This window comes from Amblyraja radiata, chromosome 1 (assembly GCF_010909765.2).
Source record: "Amblyraja radiata isolate CabotCenter1 chromosome 1, sAmbRad1.1.pri, whole genome shotgun sequence".
NCBI classification, from domain to species: domain Eukaryota; kingdom Metazoa; phylum Chordata; class Chondrichthyes; order Rajiformes; family Rajidae; genus Amblyraja; species Amblyraja radiata.
Genome location: NC_045956.1, coordinates 77843697 through 77862015, shown reverse-complemented (window position 1 = coordinate 77862015; position 18319 = coordinate 77843697). Strand labels below are relative to the sequence as shown.

General features: G+C 40.5%; 1 protein-coding gene across 18 annotated transcripts in view; it reads left to right on the top strand.

Moving 5' to 3' along the window:
* The window catches only part of col25a1 (collagen type XXV alpha 1 chain), a 654016-nt gene that overhangs the window by 584593 nt on the left and 51104 nt on the right, over positions 1-18319 (top strand). For 17 of the 18 annotated variants that reach the window (XM_033025377.1, XM_033025353.1, XM_033025321.1 and 14 more), the window contains 7 exons: positions 5681-5725; positions 5824-5901; positions 9116-9139; positions 9560-9604; positions 11212-11256; positions 11373-11444; positions 13870-13941. In XM_033025377.1, coding sequence (XP_032881268.1) covers positions 5681-5725; positions 5824-5901; positions 9116-9139; positions 9560-9604; positions 11212-11256; positions 11373-11444; positions 13870-13941 — 381 coding nt within the window. The remainder of the gene's footprint in view (positions 1-5680; positions 5726-5823; positions 5902-9115; positions 9140-9559; positions 9605-11211; positions 11257-11372; positions 11445-13869; positions 13942-18319) is intronic. The other variant, XM_033025337.1, reaches the window with a different exon arrangement.

Below are 18319 nucleotides of genomic sequence, written 5' to 3'. Positions count from 1 at the left end.
CTTGCCGAGGCAGCGTGAAGTGCAGATGGAGTCAATAGAAGGGAGATTGGTTTGCTTAATGGTCTGGGCTGCATCCACGATTCTCTGCAATTTCTTACTGTCAAGGATGGAGCTGTTCCCAAACCATGTTGTGATGCATCCCGATAAAATGCTTTCTACTGCACATCTGTAGAAGTTGGTGAGAGTTTCGGGGGAAATGCCGAACTTCCTAGGCCTGCTGAGGAAGCGTGGATAGAATGGAAAATCATACAAGGACCACAGAGAGTTCAGGAGGATGTGAGGCGATAAAGAGCCAGGGCCAAGTGAAAATTACATGATTTATTTGAGAATGTTTCAATGCATTGAAGCATGGAGAAAAAAAAGGAAATATATACTATAGGCAAAAATGTGAATGACTTTTGAGAGGAAGGGGATTTTATTGATGTTTGGCCAATTTTCCTCAAGGAAAGTGATTTTTTAAATGACAATTCGTGGTAGCGGATTTGAAAAGAGTGGAATTATATACAAAGGGATAAGTGTTATTAGCACTGTCAGCTACCGTGAAGGCCAGAAAGGGAAGTTGAAAGGTCTAGTTGGGAATTTGGAAACCAGAGGACAGTTGGTGGTTATCATGAGAGAGGTGAACTTGGAGAAGGCAGGGGAACAAACGGAGAGCAAAACTAGCCAGGAATTCAAGTCTAGGAGACCACGATGGAGTGGCTGCTGACATCATTGTTTTATTGCAGATGGACAACAATGGCAATAGGTTCCGGAGCTGAATCATGGTCTCTATTGAACCCCTATATAACACCACCCCCTTCATTCAACTACGGAGATCTTTGCAATGAATTAATCTCTGGCTCAATACAAACCATTATCCTCATGCACAAAATTAGTACTGGGGTGAACTGGGAAAATACATTACCACAAACCTTCTTGTTCTTCCATGTGAAAAAGAAGGCACTTAGCAGGAGCTAAAGTAAAACTCAATAAGGGTCAAAGTATGCCACAGTTTATTTTAAACTCCTCAGGGCTCACTCATTCATCATCCTCACCATGGACCCTGAAAAAGACAGTTGTTTTTTGCATGTGTTGCACATGTAACTCATCAGGACACACACTGAAGTTCACTTAACAGCTTCCATTTATGAAGCAAGCTGCACTCTCTCCTCACCCCTGTGTCTCACAACCATTCACACTTTTCAATCTTATTGTTTCATTTTGGCACATATGTCTGGTTTCTCCCCCACCCCCCCCCCCCCCCCCCCCCCCCCCCCCTTACTTTTCCTGGCTGTATTTGACGTTGTACTAATAGAGCGTCTATAATGCACAGGCACAAGTCCGTGGTATTTCACAGCTGCCTCCTCAATGGAGCTGGTAGCAGGTTACTTACGTATCTGGAGGCTGTCAGTCTAATTCTCAGGTGGAGAGTTAAGTTGCATTTCTCCCACAAACACTATTTTCTTTGTTTGATCTTTCATCCCAAAAGTGAGCCACTGCCAAAACAATGTCATCAATGTACAAAACAGAGAGCAAGAACTAGCACCATCGCATGGTGCAAAGTGTTACTGCAACACAAGAATTGCTCAACAAGTAAGTTAATGCGGCACAGTGGAGCAGCGGTAGAGTTGCCGCTTTACAGCGCCAGAAACCCGGGTTTGATCCTGACCATGGATGCCGTCTGTACAGAGTTTGTACGTTCTCCCCGTGAGCTGTGTGGGTTTTCTTCAGGTACTCTGGTTTCCTCCCACACACCAAAGATGTACAAGATTGTAGGTTAATTGACTTCAGTAAAATTGTAAATTGTCTCTAATGTGTGTGGGATAGTGTTAGTGTGTGGGGATTGCTGGGCAGCGCGGACTCGGTGGGTTGAAGAGCCTCTTTCTGCGCTCTATCTCTAAACTAAGCTATGGTACAGAGATCCATCTGATTAGCAATTAAGTTATGATAACAAATCATGGCAATCAGCTCCATTTACTCAGGGTAGAAAAATACTATCCCTAGCAACAGAAGGTTTTGGACTCTCAGTGGCTTGTTCAACACACATAATGTTCCAAAGATTCTACAGCTCTCAATGGCTCTAAGTGACACAGTTCCCACACCCCCTCGCTATCTGCAATCCCCCCTTATCATTGCAATAATCTTTATCTGTTGTGGCAATGATATTCTACACAATAATGGAGATGTCTTTACAAATAGGATTATCTCACATTTTTATCTCGGTGGTAATCTTTTAAAATAATCTATTATTTCCTCTTCCCCTGTCACCGTGCATTACTGTATACATTTAGTTTTGTTGTCTTTCAGGATCCGTTAATCTTAATATAAAACATCATGCATTTTTTAAATGTTTCCTTTGCTGATTTTTGTGAAAGACTTTGTATTTCACTATGTTGAATTTCACCTGCCATTTATCTGCCCAGCTGGTGGGAATGTTTAAGTAACCCCTGTTATTGATCCTGTTTAGTCTACCTTTATCAAGTTTCCATCTTCTGCCTATGGAGGCATTGAGCTCTGAGTCCTATCTCCAATTAAATTTTGAGGATTTTATACAAATTAGATTTTCTTAAACCCTTAGGGACCACATTGGAAACCTTATAGAGATATGAAGTCTTAGAGCGTCACCAAGCAAACAGGCTCTTTGTCCAATTTGTCCATGCTGACTGTAAACATTCTAGACTAGTCCCATTTGTCCCATATTCTTCTAAACCCTTCTGATCCATATATCTGTCTAAATGTCTGTTGAAAGTCTTAATTGTATCCACGTCTAGCTTCTTCTGGCAGCTCTTTCCAGATGCAGGCTGCCCTCTGATTGAAAATGTTGTCTCTGAGGTTCCTCTTAAATCTCTCCCCTCTCACCTTAAGCCCGTATCCTCTAGTTTTGGAATCCTTTGTGAATTTTCCAACCTGATTCTGAGGTTGACTTTATCCATGCCCTTCAACACCTCAAAAAGATCAACCCTCAGCATCCTACTCTCCAAAGAAAATAGGCCCAGACTATCCAGACTCTCCTTATAACTTAAGACTGCAAGTCTAGATAACATCCTGGTAAATCTCTTCTACACCCTTCACAACTTAACGATAGCTTTCCTACAGTTGGGTTACTAGAACTGCAGATAGTGCTTTTAGTCTCACCAACGATTTATATAGCTGTATCATGATGTGCTAACTTTAGTAATCAATGTCCTTTCTTCAATGAAGGCCAGAATGCCAAATACCTTCTTCAACACCGTCCACCTGACCTGCCACTTTCAAAGAACCATGTACCTTTATTTCCAGATCTTTCTGTTCAACAACACTCTCCAAGGCTGTGTAGCCTTCTCCCTGACCGTAACAAAAATATCACTGATTATTCTTCAGTGATAATCCTTCTGGAATTCTCTGCCTCAGAAGGCAGTGAACGCCAGTTCTTTGTATGCTTTCAAGAGAGAGTTGGATAGAGCTCTTAAAGATAGCGGAGTCAGGGGATATGGGGAAAAGGCAGGAACGGGGTACTGAGTGTGGATGATCAGCCATGATCACAGTGAATGGCGGTGCTGGCTCGAAGGGCCGAATGGCCTACTCCTGCACATATTCTCTATTGTCTATTACACTTTAGAACTTAAAAGATAGAATATTATTGAAAACAATTTGTAAACTTTTCCAGCATTGAAAATATTAGATTTTACTTCGATTCTACATTCATTTCAAAAATGTTTTGACATTTTAATAGTTTTCATATGCTGCAGAGATATCTATTGATGCAGAATATATTATAATTCTACATCCTTTTCCCTCATCCCCTTGAATGCTTTGTTTATTCTTGAGGCCTCTGCTTTGCAGTCTTGTTCAACATGAAAGGAGTGATCTTATTCTTGCTTCGCTTAGTTACACGCTGTTCAACTACACTCTGAATCATTCCTGGAAGGAACTCTGTGATTCCTCCAACTTATATTGCCATGATGTTGCCAGGACTGGAGGGACTGAGCCATCAGAAGACATTGGGCAGGCTAAAATGTTATTCATTGGAATGCTGGAAACAGAAGGGTGATCTTATAGAGGTGTATAAAATCAAGAGAGGTATAGATAGTGGAAATGCACAGTTTTCTTTCCCCCAGGGTAGGAGAATCAAGAACTAGAGAGCACAGTTTCAAAGTGAGAGAGGATAGTTTTAGTAGAAATCTAATGGGCAGGATTTTCACACAATGGGTGTGGGTAGAGGAAGTAGTTGAGACAAGTACAATTATTTGGACAGGTACAGGGATTAGATAGGTTTAGAGGGATATGAGCCAAACACGTGCATATAGGACTTGCTTATACATGGCATCTTGGTCGGCATGGACAAGTTGGGCCGAAGGGACTGTTTCAATGCTGTAAGGCTCTATATCTCCATGTTTAACTCCATTAGGCTCATTCTAACTATATAAGTCCATAAAGTTGATAAAGTTGACCCTCAATTTCTAATTTTGTGTATTTTTACTTTTCTTTTGCATTTAGCATGTTAATATATTAATACATTATTTCTTAATATTTACTTTGCTCAAGCACTTGAAATGACTAGTTGTAATTGCACCTACATTATAAGGGTTGCTCTAACAAATATGGCTACTCTCACATCAATGCAACCTTGCATTGGAAAAAAATATAAATACAAGAGTCTTGGGATAGGAAGGTGTTTTTCCAGAACAATAAGCCTTAATTGTTTCCAAATCCAAGGCTCTGCAACTGTCCGAGCAGTGAATTGAAGGAGATATTGTCTGATTGGAAGCATATTTAGCTCTGTATTTCAAGAAACATGAGAATCCATCATGATGATATAATGACCATTGGAATGCTTCACTGAGATTCATTTTACATAGAACAGTAGGGCACAGGACCAGGCCATTCGGCCCACGATGTTGTATCAAAATTACCACAGATTCTAGTCTTTAAATCACTACCATTTATATCTAATGTTGCAGTTATTCTTTTCATTTATGATTTACTATTATGATGTGGATTTTGGCTAATGGCTATCACAATGTAGGAACACTGAAGATTACAGAATCTGGCCAGTTCATTTCCAAAAAGTGTGTCACTTTTTGGAAATGAAACAAACTGGCCAAATTCTGTCATCTTCAGTGTTTTGGTGATACCAATCCAAGGTGTATTAGGTACACTTATACTTGGGTGCATGCTTACATTTAACTTTGAGGATCATCTCTTAGAGTCGTAGAGTAATGCAGCATGGAAACAAGCTCTTTGGCCCAACTTTCCCCACACAGACCAACTGGCCCCACCTACCCTGCTTTACCTGCCTGCTTTTGGCCCATATCCCTCAGAACCTACCCTATCCATGTTACCTGCCTTAATGTTTCTTAAACGTTACCATAATACCTGCTTAAACATTGCAATTGTACTTGCTTAAACGTTGGGATCGTACCTGTACCTGTTAGCTATCACCTGTTGTCACCTGTTAGCTTGACATGATATTTAACAAAGAAAGAAATCCATCCAAAGTTGTTTTCATCAACCCCTGGCTGGGTTTGCCTCCTGTCTACTGTTGCCCAATCTCTGTTATATCTCATGCCTCATGTGAATTTTCTGTTAGGCATCATAATCAACATTCTAATCCTGATCTTCCTGTAATTGTATCAGTGATTTTATTGAGGAGGGACCTTTAATATCCCTCATGATGTGCTCACACACACACAGCTTTGTAACCAGGTGATCTGTTTTCCAGGGTGACCATGGAAAAGATGGAGAATCGGGGCCTATGGGACCCAGAGTAAGTTGTTTTGTATCTTCCAGAATTCTCCATTCAATTGTCATAAATTACTCATCTGGAATTCTGATCTCACCTTGACTGTAATGATGTGCTTTCAGGGCCCACCTGGTCAGAAGGGTGAACAAGGAGTAACCGAGATCATAGATTACAATGGCAACATCCATCAGGCACTACAGGTGGGTACAACTGCAAAAAAAGCCTCTACTCACAAGCACATCTCCAAGAAACCCTCCATTCCAGCCTCACATTCCGCAGGGTAACAACACCCCTTTCAAAATTTGCACAAAACAGCTGATGCCGAGTAATCAAAAAAATCTGTGGCGTCAGTAAAACAAAGCAGGCGGGTTTTATGTGAGGCTCCCAGCCAAGAGATTTTGCCTCATCTGAGGTGGGCCTTCCACACTGTGTGCACAAAGGCCTCTTCTCCATTAGCTCTCCGCTGGGGATGTTGAGAGAATTGGCAGTAGGGAGGGGTTGGGAGAGAGATGGGGAGGGCTGCTGGTAACTTGGAAAAAGAGATCGAGCCAAAGTCATGGTGAGGGGTGTCAGCACGAGTAAAGTGAGTATGATCTCATTTTATCCATTCAATGACAGCATCTGCTAGATCAGGCAATACACGATAAGCCCAGTTACACTTACCTTAATAACATTAGGTAGAAATTAGATTGTGGAGCCATGTGTTTTTGTGCTCAGCTCTTCCAATTTCTATGTAAAATAAATTGTAAATGCAATTTGAGGGCTTACAGTATGATTCAGGAGGTCTGTGATTTGTGTAGCAGTTTCTACCTTGTTTCTGCTGTATAATGCCCAGGGGACATAGGCTGTGTCCAGTGATATCCAATATACACTGGCACAATTATTCAGGGTTACTTTTGTTTCAGGTCAGAGTGGCTCACAGCAACCGAGGCTACTCCTCCAGAAGCAGGTTTCCAAACTACTTCCAAAGCTGCTTTGTGAGACGCAGAGACCCTATTGGGTTGGTCTCAGCCCAGCACTGAGGACCAACTCAGCTCGGTCACTTCCAGTTATTTATTTACCAGTTTTCCATCAATTGCTCCATGATATTGACCACTAGCTGGGGACTTCCAACCACAAACCCATTTCCCATGAACTGATCGTCTCGCACCTATCCACTCATCAGCGGTCCTCGTGAGGTCTTTGGAAAATTGATCCATTTATTATCCAATTGGCAGGTTATCATGCTGTTGGCCTACATCTATTAACAACAGGATGAAGCAATGGGATTGTTCTTACAAAGTTGCTCGAGGGCCACTGTTCTGACACTAATGGGCCTGTCCCACTTAGGTGATTTATCAGGCGCCTGCCGACGACTGTCAAGTTGCCAGCAGTTGCCTGAAAAACCGGCAACTGGAACGGCGACTGTCAGAGTGGAACACACATACACACACACATCACTTCCTTCACCAGCCCGTTATACAGGCGGGAGACAGGGCAAGCGGGGGAGCGCTGTCTGAGTGAAATTCACACGGCGCAAAGCCAATGTGATACAGACACACACTGCGATGAACAGGCAGGTTGGCACTGTAATTAAGACGGTGAAAGCACAGTGTACTGGAAGGGTCACATAAGTCCTTTAAAGGAGGGAGGGGGGAGAAAGGAGGGGAGGAGACAACTTTTAAGAAGCCAGAGATAGACGGCTGTGAAGTTTGATGGACATTAACATTACCGGTCGGTTATCCTTGGTTCTGAAAACTACTGCTTTTTTTTCCCAATGAGCCAATGAAATTCACCGGTTAGCACTGGCAATAACCTACGAGAACTTTTGACCTCCTGGCAGCCCACTAGGACCTCCTGGCGACCCACCTACAGCAACGAGAATTCTCGCTACTCTCCAAGGCGGCTTCATTCTGGTCGCCGCTAATTTTTCAATGAAAATTCAGTGAAAAATTTGTGGTGACCATAATGAGGCCACAACTAGTTCCCAGAATGCAGGAGCTCCTCACGACCATGAAGGCGACTCCCCGGCAACCAACCGCGAACATGTGGCAACCACATAATCTCCTACAGTTGCCTAAAAAGTCACCTAAGTGGGCGGCCCTTTACCATGCATTCATTCCAAAAGGTCTTGCCACTTGCACTACGACCCACCTCACTCCTAACTAGGACAAGCGATTGCCAAAATAGCACAGCAGCTGACCCCACTCTGAACTCAAAGGTTGAATTAGCCAGAGTTGAATTACTCATGACAATGATAAAGGATTGGGGAATAGATGATAGTTGATGCAATTCGAACTCTGAACACTCTATGATAATATCACAAAGCCACCTCGTGCATGTACTGTATACTGTATGTTGTTTGTGTTTTATGTTATGTTTGACGGGAATCAGCTTATTGTGTAACATCCTGTACTGAATATGAATTCCACCAGCTTGACTGTGTGGTCTTTAAATAATCTTGAATCTTGAATCTTGAATGAAGGATACAAGCTCTTCTGTTTATTTCTTTGGTCTCAGACATTTGTTGACATAAGGATTTCCTTTTGTCTCAGTGTCTTCAAAGCTTTCATTAGATTGATATAACTTTCGGGGCAACTGTAGTCATAGTACAAATATTATATTGGGATCATGAAAGACTATTCCCATTATGTGGAGCTGATCTATCTCACTCTCCCTATAAAGGCCTTTGCTGAAGAATAGTCATGTGATTACAAACTCTACTTTGTTTGCCATTGACCTTGAATCCTAGCCGTAAATATAGGTACCAGATGTGTTACTAAGGCCAGTTAGTCCTTTTTAGATTGCCTAGAACATTGAAATAGATTATCAAAGCTACATATTAATCAAATAAAATTTTGTAGTGAAGTTTTATGGATATCCTTAAGCCAATGGTTTAAAGGTCTCAGGTTGTGTTTTCATGTACAGATACCGTGACAAGCTTAAAGCCCGCTGTCTATCTGTGTGGGCTGCTGCAAAGTAATAAGAGTTTAAGCCAATGTTTATCAGTACATATTATCCTCAGAAATTATGTTCAATGATAAGCAAGGGTATTTGAAAATCTCAAGTTTATGGGGAAGTAGCCAAAGAAGAATTGTAATGGTCTCTTAGCAGGTTGGCTTTCACCTGCCTGATCCACTGAGTTCGAGATTGCATTGTCAGGGGAGAAATGTGGTTGCATTCACAGCATGGCCAATGGAGTGGACTGTCCATCTGTTGCAGAAAACATGCAACTTTTGTTTCCATTAACTCAAATAGGGTTAGGGATATTCTATAATAAGCGAGCCATCTCCTCCACAAATTCAATGCTCAGGTGACATACAGTGTCTTTTTGGGGAAAAAAATATTTGTAACAAATTGTAGAATGAATCAGTAAATTCCTTTACATTCCTTTGCTCTTACATGTCTTTTTCTTTAATTTTGGCATTCAAACAGAGGATCGCCACCTTAACTGTCACGGTAATTAGATGGCTTCCTGAGGGCTACTGCATGAGCTATTGTGGCTTGTGGCTTGTGGCTGTATAATTGTGAATTCAGGCCATTGATACTAATTGTCTGACTTGTTGAAATTTGGATTAGTGATGGTCTTAATATACTGTGCAGCAAAGAAGATATCCTTTATACATAACCAGCCATTAATTTATGCTTCATATAGTTAATATTAGGTAACTGCTCATAGTTCAAAATTTTTATCAGCCTTTTAATGGGTCTTACCATAAATATTATGACCCTCCACCCAACAAGTTTGTTTTGTATTGTTTTGCTTTTAATTTTGATTTTATAAAGGCAATTTGCACGGTCTGTCAACGGATGCCAATGTGAAAAAATATTCTAATTCTTTCCAAGCGAAACTAAGACTTTTTTGTTCTGGGTTATCAGGGTCCGCCAGGCCCTCAAGGATCTCCAGGAATGCAAGGATCAAAGGTAGGAAGATCTTCATTCTTTTCGATGATGGAGGGGGAGCCTTCTTTAATGGTAACTGGGGCTAGTCTCATCTTGATGACGCAGATGGAAGGAATGGACACTGCATAGTTTTGTTTCCCCCAGTCAATACTATTGATTATAGCAGGAAACAAATGTTTATCTAAACTCACCAATGTGAGAACTTTATAAGTGGAACAATTCCCTCCACATCTGTTAAAATTTCTCACTGGATGCTACTAATTTGTAAAAAATACCACCAAGTAATTTGAGGATTAAATGCACCTTGCAGAGCACCTCTGTGACCAAATGCTTTGCGGTTTAAATGATTTCTGATTCCAGATAAGCCCCGTTAGCTTCAGAATTAAAGGGCGCTCTTTTAGAAAGGACGTGAGGTGAAACTTCTTTCGTCAGAGGGTAGCTAATCTGTGGAACATTGCCACAGAGGGCTGTGGAGTCCAAGTCAGTGGATATTTTTAAGGCAGAGACAGACAAATTCATGATTAGAATGGGTATCAAGGGTTATGGGGAGAAGGCAGGAAAATGGGATTAGGAGGGAGAGATCAGCCATGATTGAATGGCAAAGTAGACTTGATGGGCTGAATGGCCTAATTCTACTCCTATAACTTGTGAACTTATGATTGCACTGGATATTTAGATAATAAGAACATAAAATAAAAAAGTTTAAAATGTCAATGCACAGGAGATTGGCTAACAAGTGAAGGAGAAAGGCATATTAACATGTGGAAGGAACCCATAAACAAAGCTGTCATGAAGCCTGTGCTGCAGGTCCAATAAAAGCTATCCCAGAAGATGCAAATGCAGCTTTCATCATCAGTCTCCGTCACAAACCCTGGAATTATGTTTTGCAGCATTTGTATTGTTTATCACTAATAAAGCTTTGCTATAATTTGATTCCAATATATCAAGGACCAGTGAAGCTCCCCTTCCAACGAGGTGCCTTTGATGCAATATTGTATTCTGAGCCAATTTTACCATCATATGGAATTGTTCTGACTTGAAGCTGATAAAACATTGCTACCAGACAAGGAGGATTTGAAAGCAATGTTTAAGAGGAGGTGCCAAGGTTTAAGGGAAAAAACTTATCGATTTAAACTGAGCTGGTTTGTTCTTAAGATGCCAATATTTATTCAATTTATAGTCAATTGCATTGTGTGGAACTGAGTTCACATCCAGGCCAGGCCAGGCCAGGCCACATGGAGTGAAGACATTAAAAAAAAAATTGGAATTTTAAAACAATTTAGTTTCTTTAATAGAAATAAAATGACCAAATATATGAATCTGAAATTTGCAACCTGCTGTGGTCAGTTGGACAATGAATTCTCAAACTCCTATTAACCTATTGAACCCATCATGCTATATAATGTTAAACGCTGGTTTGTTTGGACTAGATCAGTTTCATTATGATCCTTTTTTGCTGACAATTCTAACATGGGGTAGTAAAAATCTGTCATGTTTAGTGCAGAGAGAGGAAGAAAGAGGGCATGTGGATTTCCCTTAAAATTAAAAGCTTATTGAAAATAAGAGCTAATCAGAGTAATTCACCAGATATTTTGTTTCTTGCATCCCTTTTTATGTCCACATCACAGGGAGACATGGGGAGTCCTGGATCATATGGAGTCCCAGGAGTACAGGTACTGCGGTTGTCTTATGCCTGGTGGCATTTAATTGTCTCCTAATATTTGTGAGAAGTTTTTTCAGAATTTAATAGGTTGCACATTTTAAAAAATATTTTTGTGCTTATTTTCAGGGCCCTAAAGGTTCTAAAGGTGACATTGGCATTTCAGGAGATAAAGGAAGCATGGGCCTACCTGGATTATCTGTAAGTGTCTTTGATGGAGACAAAGGGGTCCTGAAGAAATGTTTGCCGATATCTCACATATTTTCTACTCAGATGGAATTGTATAAGCAAGTGTTAGTTCACATGGAAAATGTACTGAATGTAACTGAAGCTATACTATGGAACTAGTATCTCCCTGCCTACCTCTGCTTATGGAGGACGAGTAAAGGGATGGCTGCTAACTGTGCAGAGATCTTGACTGGGGATTTTTAGTAAATGACAAAGAAAGCTTATTGGGTGGTGAAATATCTTTATTTGAGAGGTTCCAGTTATCTTAATGTAATTGCTAACAATGGGATGTCCTTCCCTTTCTCTCTACCGTCTATGTGACAAGCTGATACCTGGATATACTCACTACTCTCCTAAAGGGTCAATCCAAGAAAGACAAAATTTTCAGTGGCTGACCAGGTCATTCCTTTACTATTGATTTCAGCAATCTTTTTGGCTGAGGAATCTTACTTCAAAAGCAAAGCTTTGCTTCCTTCTGGCCTGAGCAAACAGCGGTTCAGCTTTCTTTCCCATTCCTGTTTGGTAACTATGTCTGCAGATTGCTGTCAGCAGCGTGACAACGTCTCTCTCTCTCTCTTTCTCTCTCTCTCTCTTTTTTTTTTTTTGCTGTGAAGATAGATTTCGTCCATCTGAGGAGAAATTCAAGAGAGAGAGAACAAAATAACATAATATAGACACAAAGTACTGGAGTAACCCAGCAGGTCAGGAGAAAATGAATAGGTGACGTTTAGACTTGGTGCCTTTCTTCATATTTCTTCAGTCCGACCCAAACGTTACCTATCCCTTTGCTGCCTGGCCTGCTGAGTTACTCCAGCATTTTGTGTCTATCATTGGTAAAAAAACAGCACCTGCAGTTCATTTTTGTAACGAAACACAATGCTGCGTCTCAGCTAATTCACCTTTCAGGCCTCCACCACAATTTTGTTACCAAAGTGATTATTAAATGGCCAGACATTCAATTGTTCTTCCATATTTTCTACTTCGGCAATAAATATCCATCCATCTTTTAAGCCCTTTTTACTTTGAGCTTCTGATGAATGCAATCGTCAGGAAAATTGTTTTGTGAATTCAACTTAACTGTGCAGACTAATTTTAATGCTGTGTCCCTAGATGCCAGTGTTTCTAAGTTAAGGAAAGATATATACACTTTCTTGTATTGTCATTCCTTTTCATTATTTTAGATGGCTCGCGCAAATTGTCCCTTAATTTCTTAATTTTTGGAGACAAAACCGAATTTATGGTTTCTTATTATAGTGACAACCCTCTCCGAGGAATCATTCCAGTAAAAACTCATTCTGTTCAAAGCCGGTAGATTTTTCTAAATAGGTATTTCAAAGGCTGAAGGGGATTTTTGTGACATTATACTTTTCTTTATACGGTTCAGGGCCCCGACCAAGGGTGAACATGAGGGCGATTGACTGGACTTTTGTGCCTTCCATCACAGTGGGAAGTGCTGGTTCCACTGTGGTGGATGTGTATGTCGAAATGTTTACGTTTGTGTTCTTTCTTTCTTGCTCGGAGAGGACTGCTCATCCACCTAGCTTACTTATGAGTAAAACTGCATCATGATGAATGGCCAACACTGCAACAGGGTTTCAGCCCCTGATTATACTACATCAACTCTCTGGTCAGAGCTAGCACACTAGCTGGGGATGAAAGAGAGTGGCAGGACATCATGAAGCAGATGGCACCACTCAACCCCGGGTTGGAGTGAAATAGATAGATGGATGGATGGATGGATGGATATGGATAGATAGATGGATGGATGGATAGAGATGGATAGAGATGGATAGTGAGATGGATAGAGAGATGGATAGAGAGATGGATAGAGAGATGGATAGAGAGATGGATAGAGAGATGGATAGAGAGATGGATAGAGAGATGGATAGAGAGATGGATAGAGAGATGGATAGAGAGATGGATAGAGAGATGGATAGAGAGATGGATAGAGAGATGGATAGAGAGATGGATAGAGAGATAGATAGAGAGATAGATAGATAGATAGATAGATAGATAGATAGATAGATAGATAGATAGATAGATAGATAGATAGATAGATAGATAGATAGATAGATAGATAGATAGATACCTTTCTAGTTTTAATATTCTGAACTTCCTTTGATAACATCCAGAATCCCACTGAGATAACAAAGTAATGGGATATTCTACAATTGGATCAAATTCGGTTCGGCTTTGCTTATGTAATGGCATGTAATCTGTAAAACAGAAGATTGTACAGTCAAGAGAAGACACAGAGATCAGCCACTCAGGCGGCATCTCAGGAGAACATGGATAACATTTTGATTAAGTTGAATAGAGGGAATTCAATTGATCATGTTAATTCAACATATGTACTAATTTACTAATTGGTTTCAACTATTAACTTTTGTCTCTCCAGGGTATTAATGGAGAAAAGGGAGAAAAAGGAGAAAAAGGAGATCATGGATTGGGTGGTCCACAAGGCACTTCTGTAAGTTCGCCAAAATTAGATATCCTAATCGTTATTTCATATTGTAAAACAGTACACATCACTGATCAGGCAGGATGCTGTTTCATTTATTTTAGTTGGAATTACCACAAATTTCACTGTACCAATTGGTGCATGTGACAATAAATGTCTCGTGTCTTATCTCATGAATTCCAGGGATGTTCTTCTGTTGCACATTGTTTACAATTTAATAAATACTTGGCCTTGAGACAGTTCTCATAATTATTATTGCTTCAACACATATCCTGAGGAATTAGGATAGCAGAACAGGATTATTGGATGATTGTTTAATTAAAGTAAATTCAGTAACTTCCACTAGCAAGAAAACTGGTTCAATAATCGCAAAGATCAATTTATGTGAGTTTTCTGCATTGGTTCTACTTCCCAGTGTTGGGATGTTGCAGATCAGGTCCCGATTCAATCTGAAGTGTAGCCTGCAGTGAACTGACTGAAATTGGTCTCGACCCAAAACGTCACCCATTCCTTCTCTCCAGAGATGTTGCCTGTCTCGCTGAGTTACTCCAGCATTTTGTATGTATCTTTGACTGAAATGACTCTGGGATTTGGCCATAACTGAGAACTAGGAGTTCAACATGGTGAACCATTTTGAACATTTTTGTGATGAGGCACAGATGAAAATGTCACCATTCTGTCTCCAGATTCACAACACTGAGATAATGAGATATTGCAAACGATAGCACTCTGCCATTTGATGTTCTTACCCTTTTTAAATGCATTCAAACCCAAATATTGAAGGGGTACAAATGGACAGGTTGTACATAAGTCGGCTGTTCGTAACCAGGGTAGGACCTGCATATGGGAATTTTGGTCTTTTCAATGCATGTTGATTATGAGAACTAGATTAGAATTATAAAGAGGGAGCATTAACAAAATTGTACACAAATATTTAAAAAAATTGTAAACACATTTTATCAATTGCTTATAATTGATTTTGCTTATTTTGGTATAATGGTTTTGCTGTGAAGATAGATTTAATCCGCAGGAGTATAAATTCAAAAAGATACAGCTATCATAGATGTTGTTTAGAGCTCACTGGTTAGAATATTAGGCCTTATACTTAATAGGACAGTGCTTCCTCCGTGCCAAATTACTTTGAAATAATGTAGCACATTCACGCCTTCTTAAGATATTCTCATCAATATTGTCACAAAGCCATTTAACGATCAAGTCAGGAAGCACCTAAGTATCGTGACGGTAGGTAGCAGTTTTGATTGACAGTTTGATGAGTTGATCCTCAGGGTGGCACGGTGGTGCAGCGGTAGAGTTGCTGCCTTTACAGCGCTTGCAGCGCCAGAGGCCCAGGTTCCATCCCGACTATGAGTGCTGTCTCTACGGAGTTTGTACGTTTTCCCCGTGACCACACGGGTTTTCCCCGAGATCTTCGGTTTCCTCCCACACGCCAAAGACGTACAGGTTTGTTGGTAAATTGATTTGGAATAAGTGTAAATTGTCCCTAGTGTGTGTAGGATAGTGTTAATGTGCGGGGTGATCACTGGTCGGCGCGGACTCGGTGGGCCGAAGGGCCTGTTCCGTGCTGTATCTCTAAACTAAACTGACAGCTGAAGAAGGACCATCAATTATACGTATCTCTCTTTCTGCTGGACAAGTTCTGCAGATAATTGGAAACGGGGACTGAGTTGTCGAAAGTTTATTTTTTCTCCAACCAAAGGAAGTTTCAAGATGGAGTTACGGTCACTCATTGCCTTTCTAAAGAATGGTTATTAAGGATTGATGGTCAATAACATGAGCTTGATGCATGAAAGTAATTGAAGGCAGGCAATGTTATTTCCAAATTGCAAGGAAAATTCATTGAAAACTATTCTGACCCTTCCTGTGACATGAAAGTTCTGCCAGATTGTTGTTTTCACTTGATTTTATCTCAAGAGAATAGTTAGCAGCCTACATTCCAGAAAATAAGAAGACTAAAATCTAGAACATACAGAGAAGGACCCAAATATTACATCCTTTGGAGCCTCAGAGCAATGTTATTAGATAGTCAGGTAGCAGTTGGTTTGCAGATTAAAAGACCACAAAGTCGACCTTCAAGTCTTCAAAACTTGGTGTAGATCTGAAACGTGTACTTTTCTCCATTTTTAGAATAAAAATAACCGTGCATCATCTTTGCAAAGAAAAAAATCAGAGAAAAAAGTATATTAAAACGTGTTTATTTTGTTTTTCAAAGAATGTACCACAACTGAGATCAGAATACATAGCATTAATCATTAATAGCTAAACCTCAGGATCCATGTTTTGTTGATTTTGGCGGAAACATGGCAATCTAAATCTAACCTCCAAGGTAAACTTGCTGAAAGCTGACCAGAAAATGGACTTGGACATGAAATAACACGGTTAGGTTTCATGCTTGAATTAAGTTGAAGGCAACACTTAAAGAAGAGCAACCAATTATAATGCAAACAGCGCCACAAATCTAAATCAGCCAATTAGTCTTTATTTTGGCAATTGATTAAGAATTACAAAACCATGAGATTTTTTACTTCAGGAAAGATATAAAGATTGCTTTCAGCCGCATATATAAAACCCTCTGGATGTCATTTGGAAATAAACATTGATTGAAATACTTATTCCCACAGGTAGAATCAGATGATATAGAATTTACTGAGGTTAAATTAGGAATGACTGTGAGTGCCACTTCCATTACATTTCCCCGTGTATGAATGTTTAAAACTGAGGTTATACTTTTCCTGTTGCTACTTTTATTATATTATATTATGATATTACCTACTTAAATATCCTCAAAGGTTAATTTCCCAAATCTCTGCAAGGGAGTTACTACTTGGAGATAATCTGTGGAGTAACCAGAGAAACACTTTATTCAGTTATACCTGTAGCCTGCGGGCTTGTACATTGAATTCTCCCAATTTTGTTAGCCCTTGCTGTCTCCCCTTCCTTAGCCCTCGGGCTGTCTCCTCCCATCCCCCAGCCCTCGGGCTCCTCCTCCCCCTTTTTCCTTCCTTCTCCCCGCCACCCCCTATCAGTCTGAAGAAGGGTTTCGGCCCGAAACGTTGCCTATTTCCTTCGCTCCATAGATGCTGCTGCACCCGCTGAGTTTCTCCAGCATTTTTGTGTACCTTCGATTTTCCAGCATCTGCAGTTCCTTATTGAATACCTGTAGCTATGCCTGCCAAACTTTGATTCTTATTCACCCGAGCCAGATCTGTTCTCATTGCCTTTAAAATAAGCCTTTATAAATTAACTATTTTTATCTTGGAGTGGTCTATATCCATTTCCTTTGTTATTTTAAACCTAATAATATTATTACCTAGTTGTTCCCGCATGGGTACTTGCTCTTCTTGGCCTTGATCGTTTGCCAGAACCAAGACCAACAATGTAGCCTTCTGCATTGGACCAGAACTAGGCTGATGAAGGAAACTCTCCAGACAACACCTTGGAATCTCCTTCGCCTCTATACCCCTTTTGTTATTGCTTTGTTGATCTATATTTATATAGTCCCTCACCTACGCTACTTTTGCACATTTTTCCAATAGTCCTGCAATTTTACTCCTCAATGATATTTATACTGCTGACTACAAGACCATGAGTAGTGTCATGACATTGTTACTTCATGCTAAACAAGTAGGCTCTGTCCTTGAGCATTCCTGGACAAGCTCGCTCTAAATGTGGCATGGTGGCGCAGCAGTACAGCTGCTGCCTTACAGCACCAGACCACGGGTTCGATCCTGACTGCAGGTGCTGTCTTTACGGAGTTAATATATTTTCCCCGTGACCTGCGTGGGTTTTCCCCAGGAGCTCCAGTTACCTCCCACACACCAAAGACGTACAGGTCAGTAGGTTCATTGGCTTGGTAAATTGTCCCTCATGTGTGTAGAATAGTGTTAATGTGCGGGACTTGCTGGTCAGCATGGACTTGGTGGGTCAAAGGGCCTGTTTCCGCACTATATCTCTAAAGTAAAGTAAACTAAACTAGAGAAGTAAACCAATTTCTCCTGAATCAATATTTCACTCCGTCATTTTTTTCCCCATCTTTATCCATCCGAACATAATATCCAGTGCAACTGTGTTCAATTCCTTCCCTTTTATAAACAGTCTGGTCATTGTCAATGCCAAAGTATGCAGAGAGTACTCTGAGAAAGAGAGCCGCACTTGTCGTTATATTAGGGAATGAGGGTGGACGAGTGCTGGAACTGACCGTGGAGGAATCTTTTGCAAACGGTGACCACAGTTTAGTAAGCTTTAAGATAGTCATACAGTAGAAAAGGTAAAATTGGACATAGAGTTAAGACCTCAAATTGGTGCAGACGGACTACAATAATATAAGACAGGACCCGGCAGAAGCAGATTGGGAGTAACTGATGGAGGG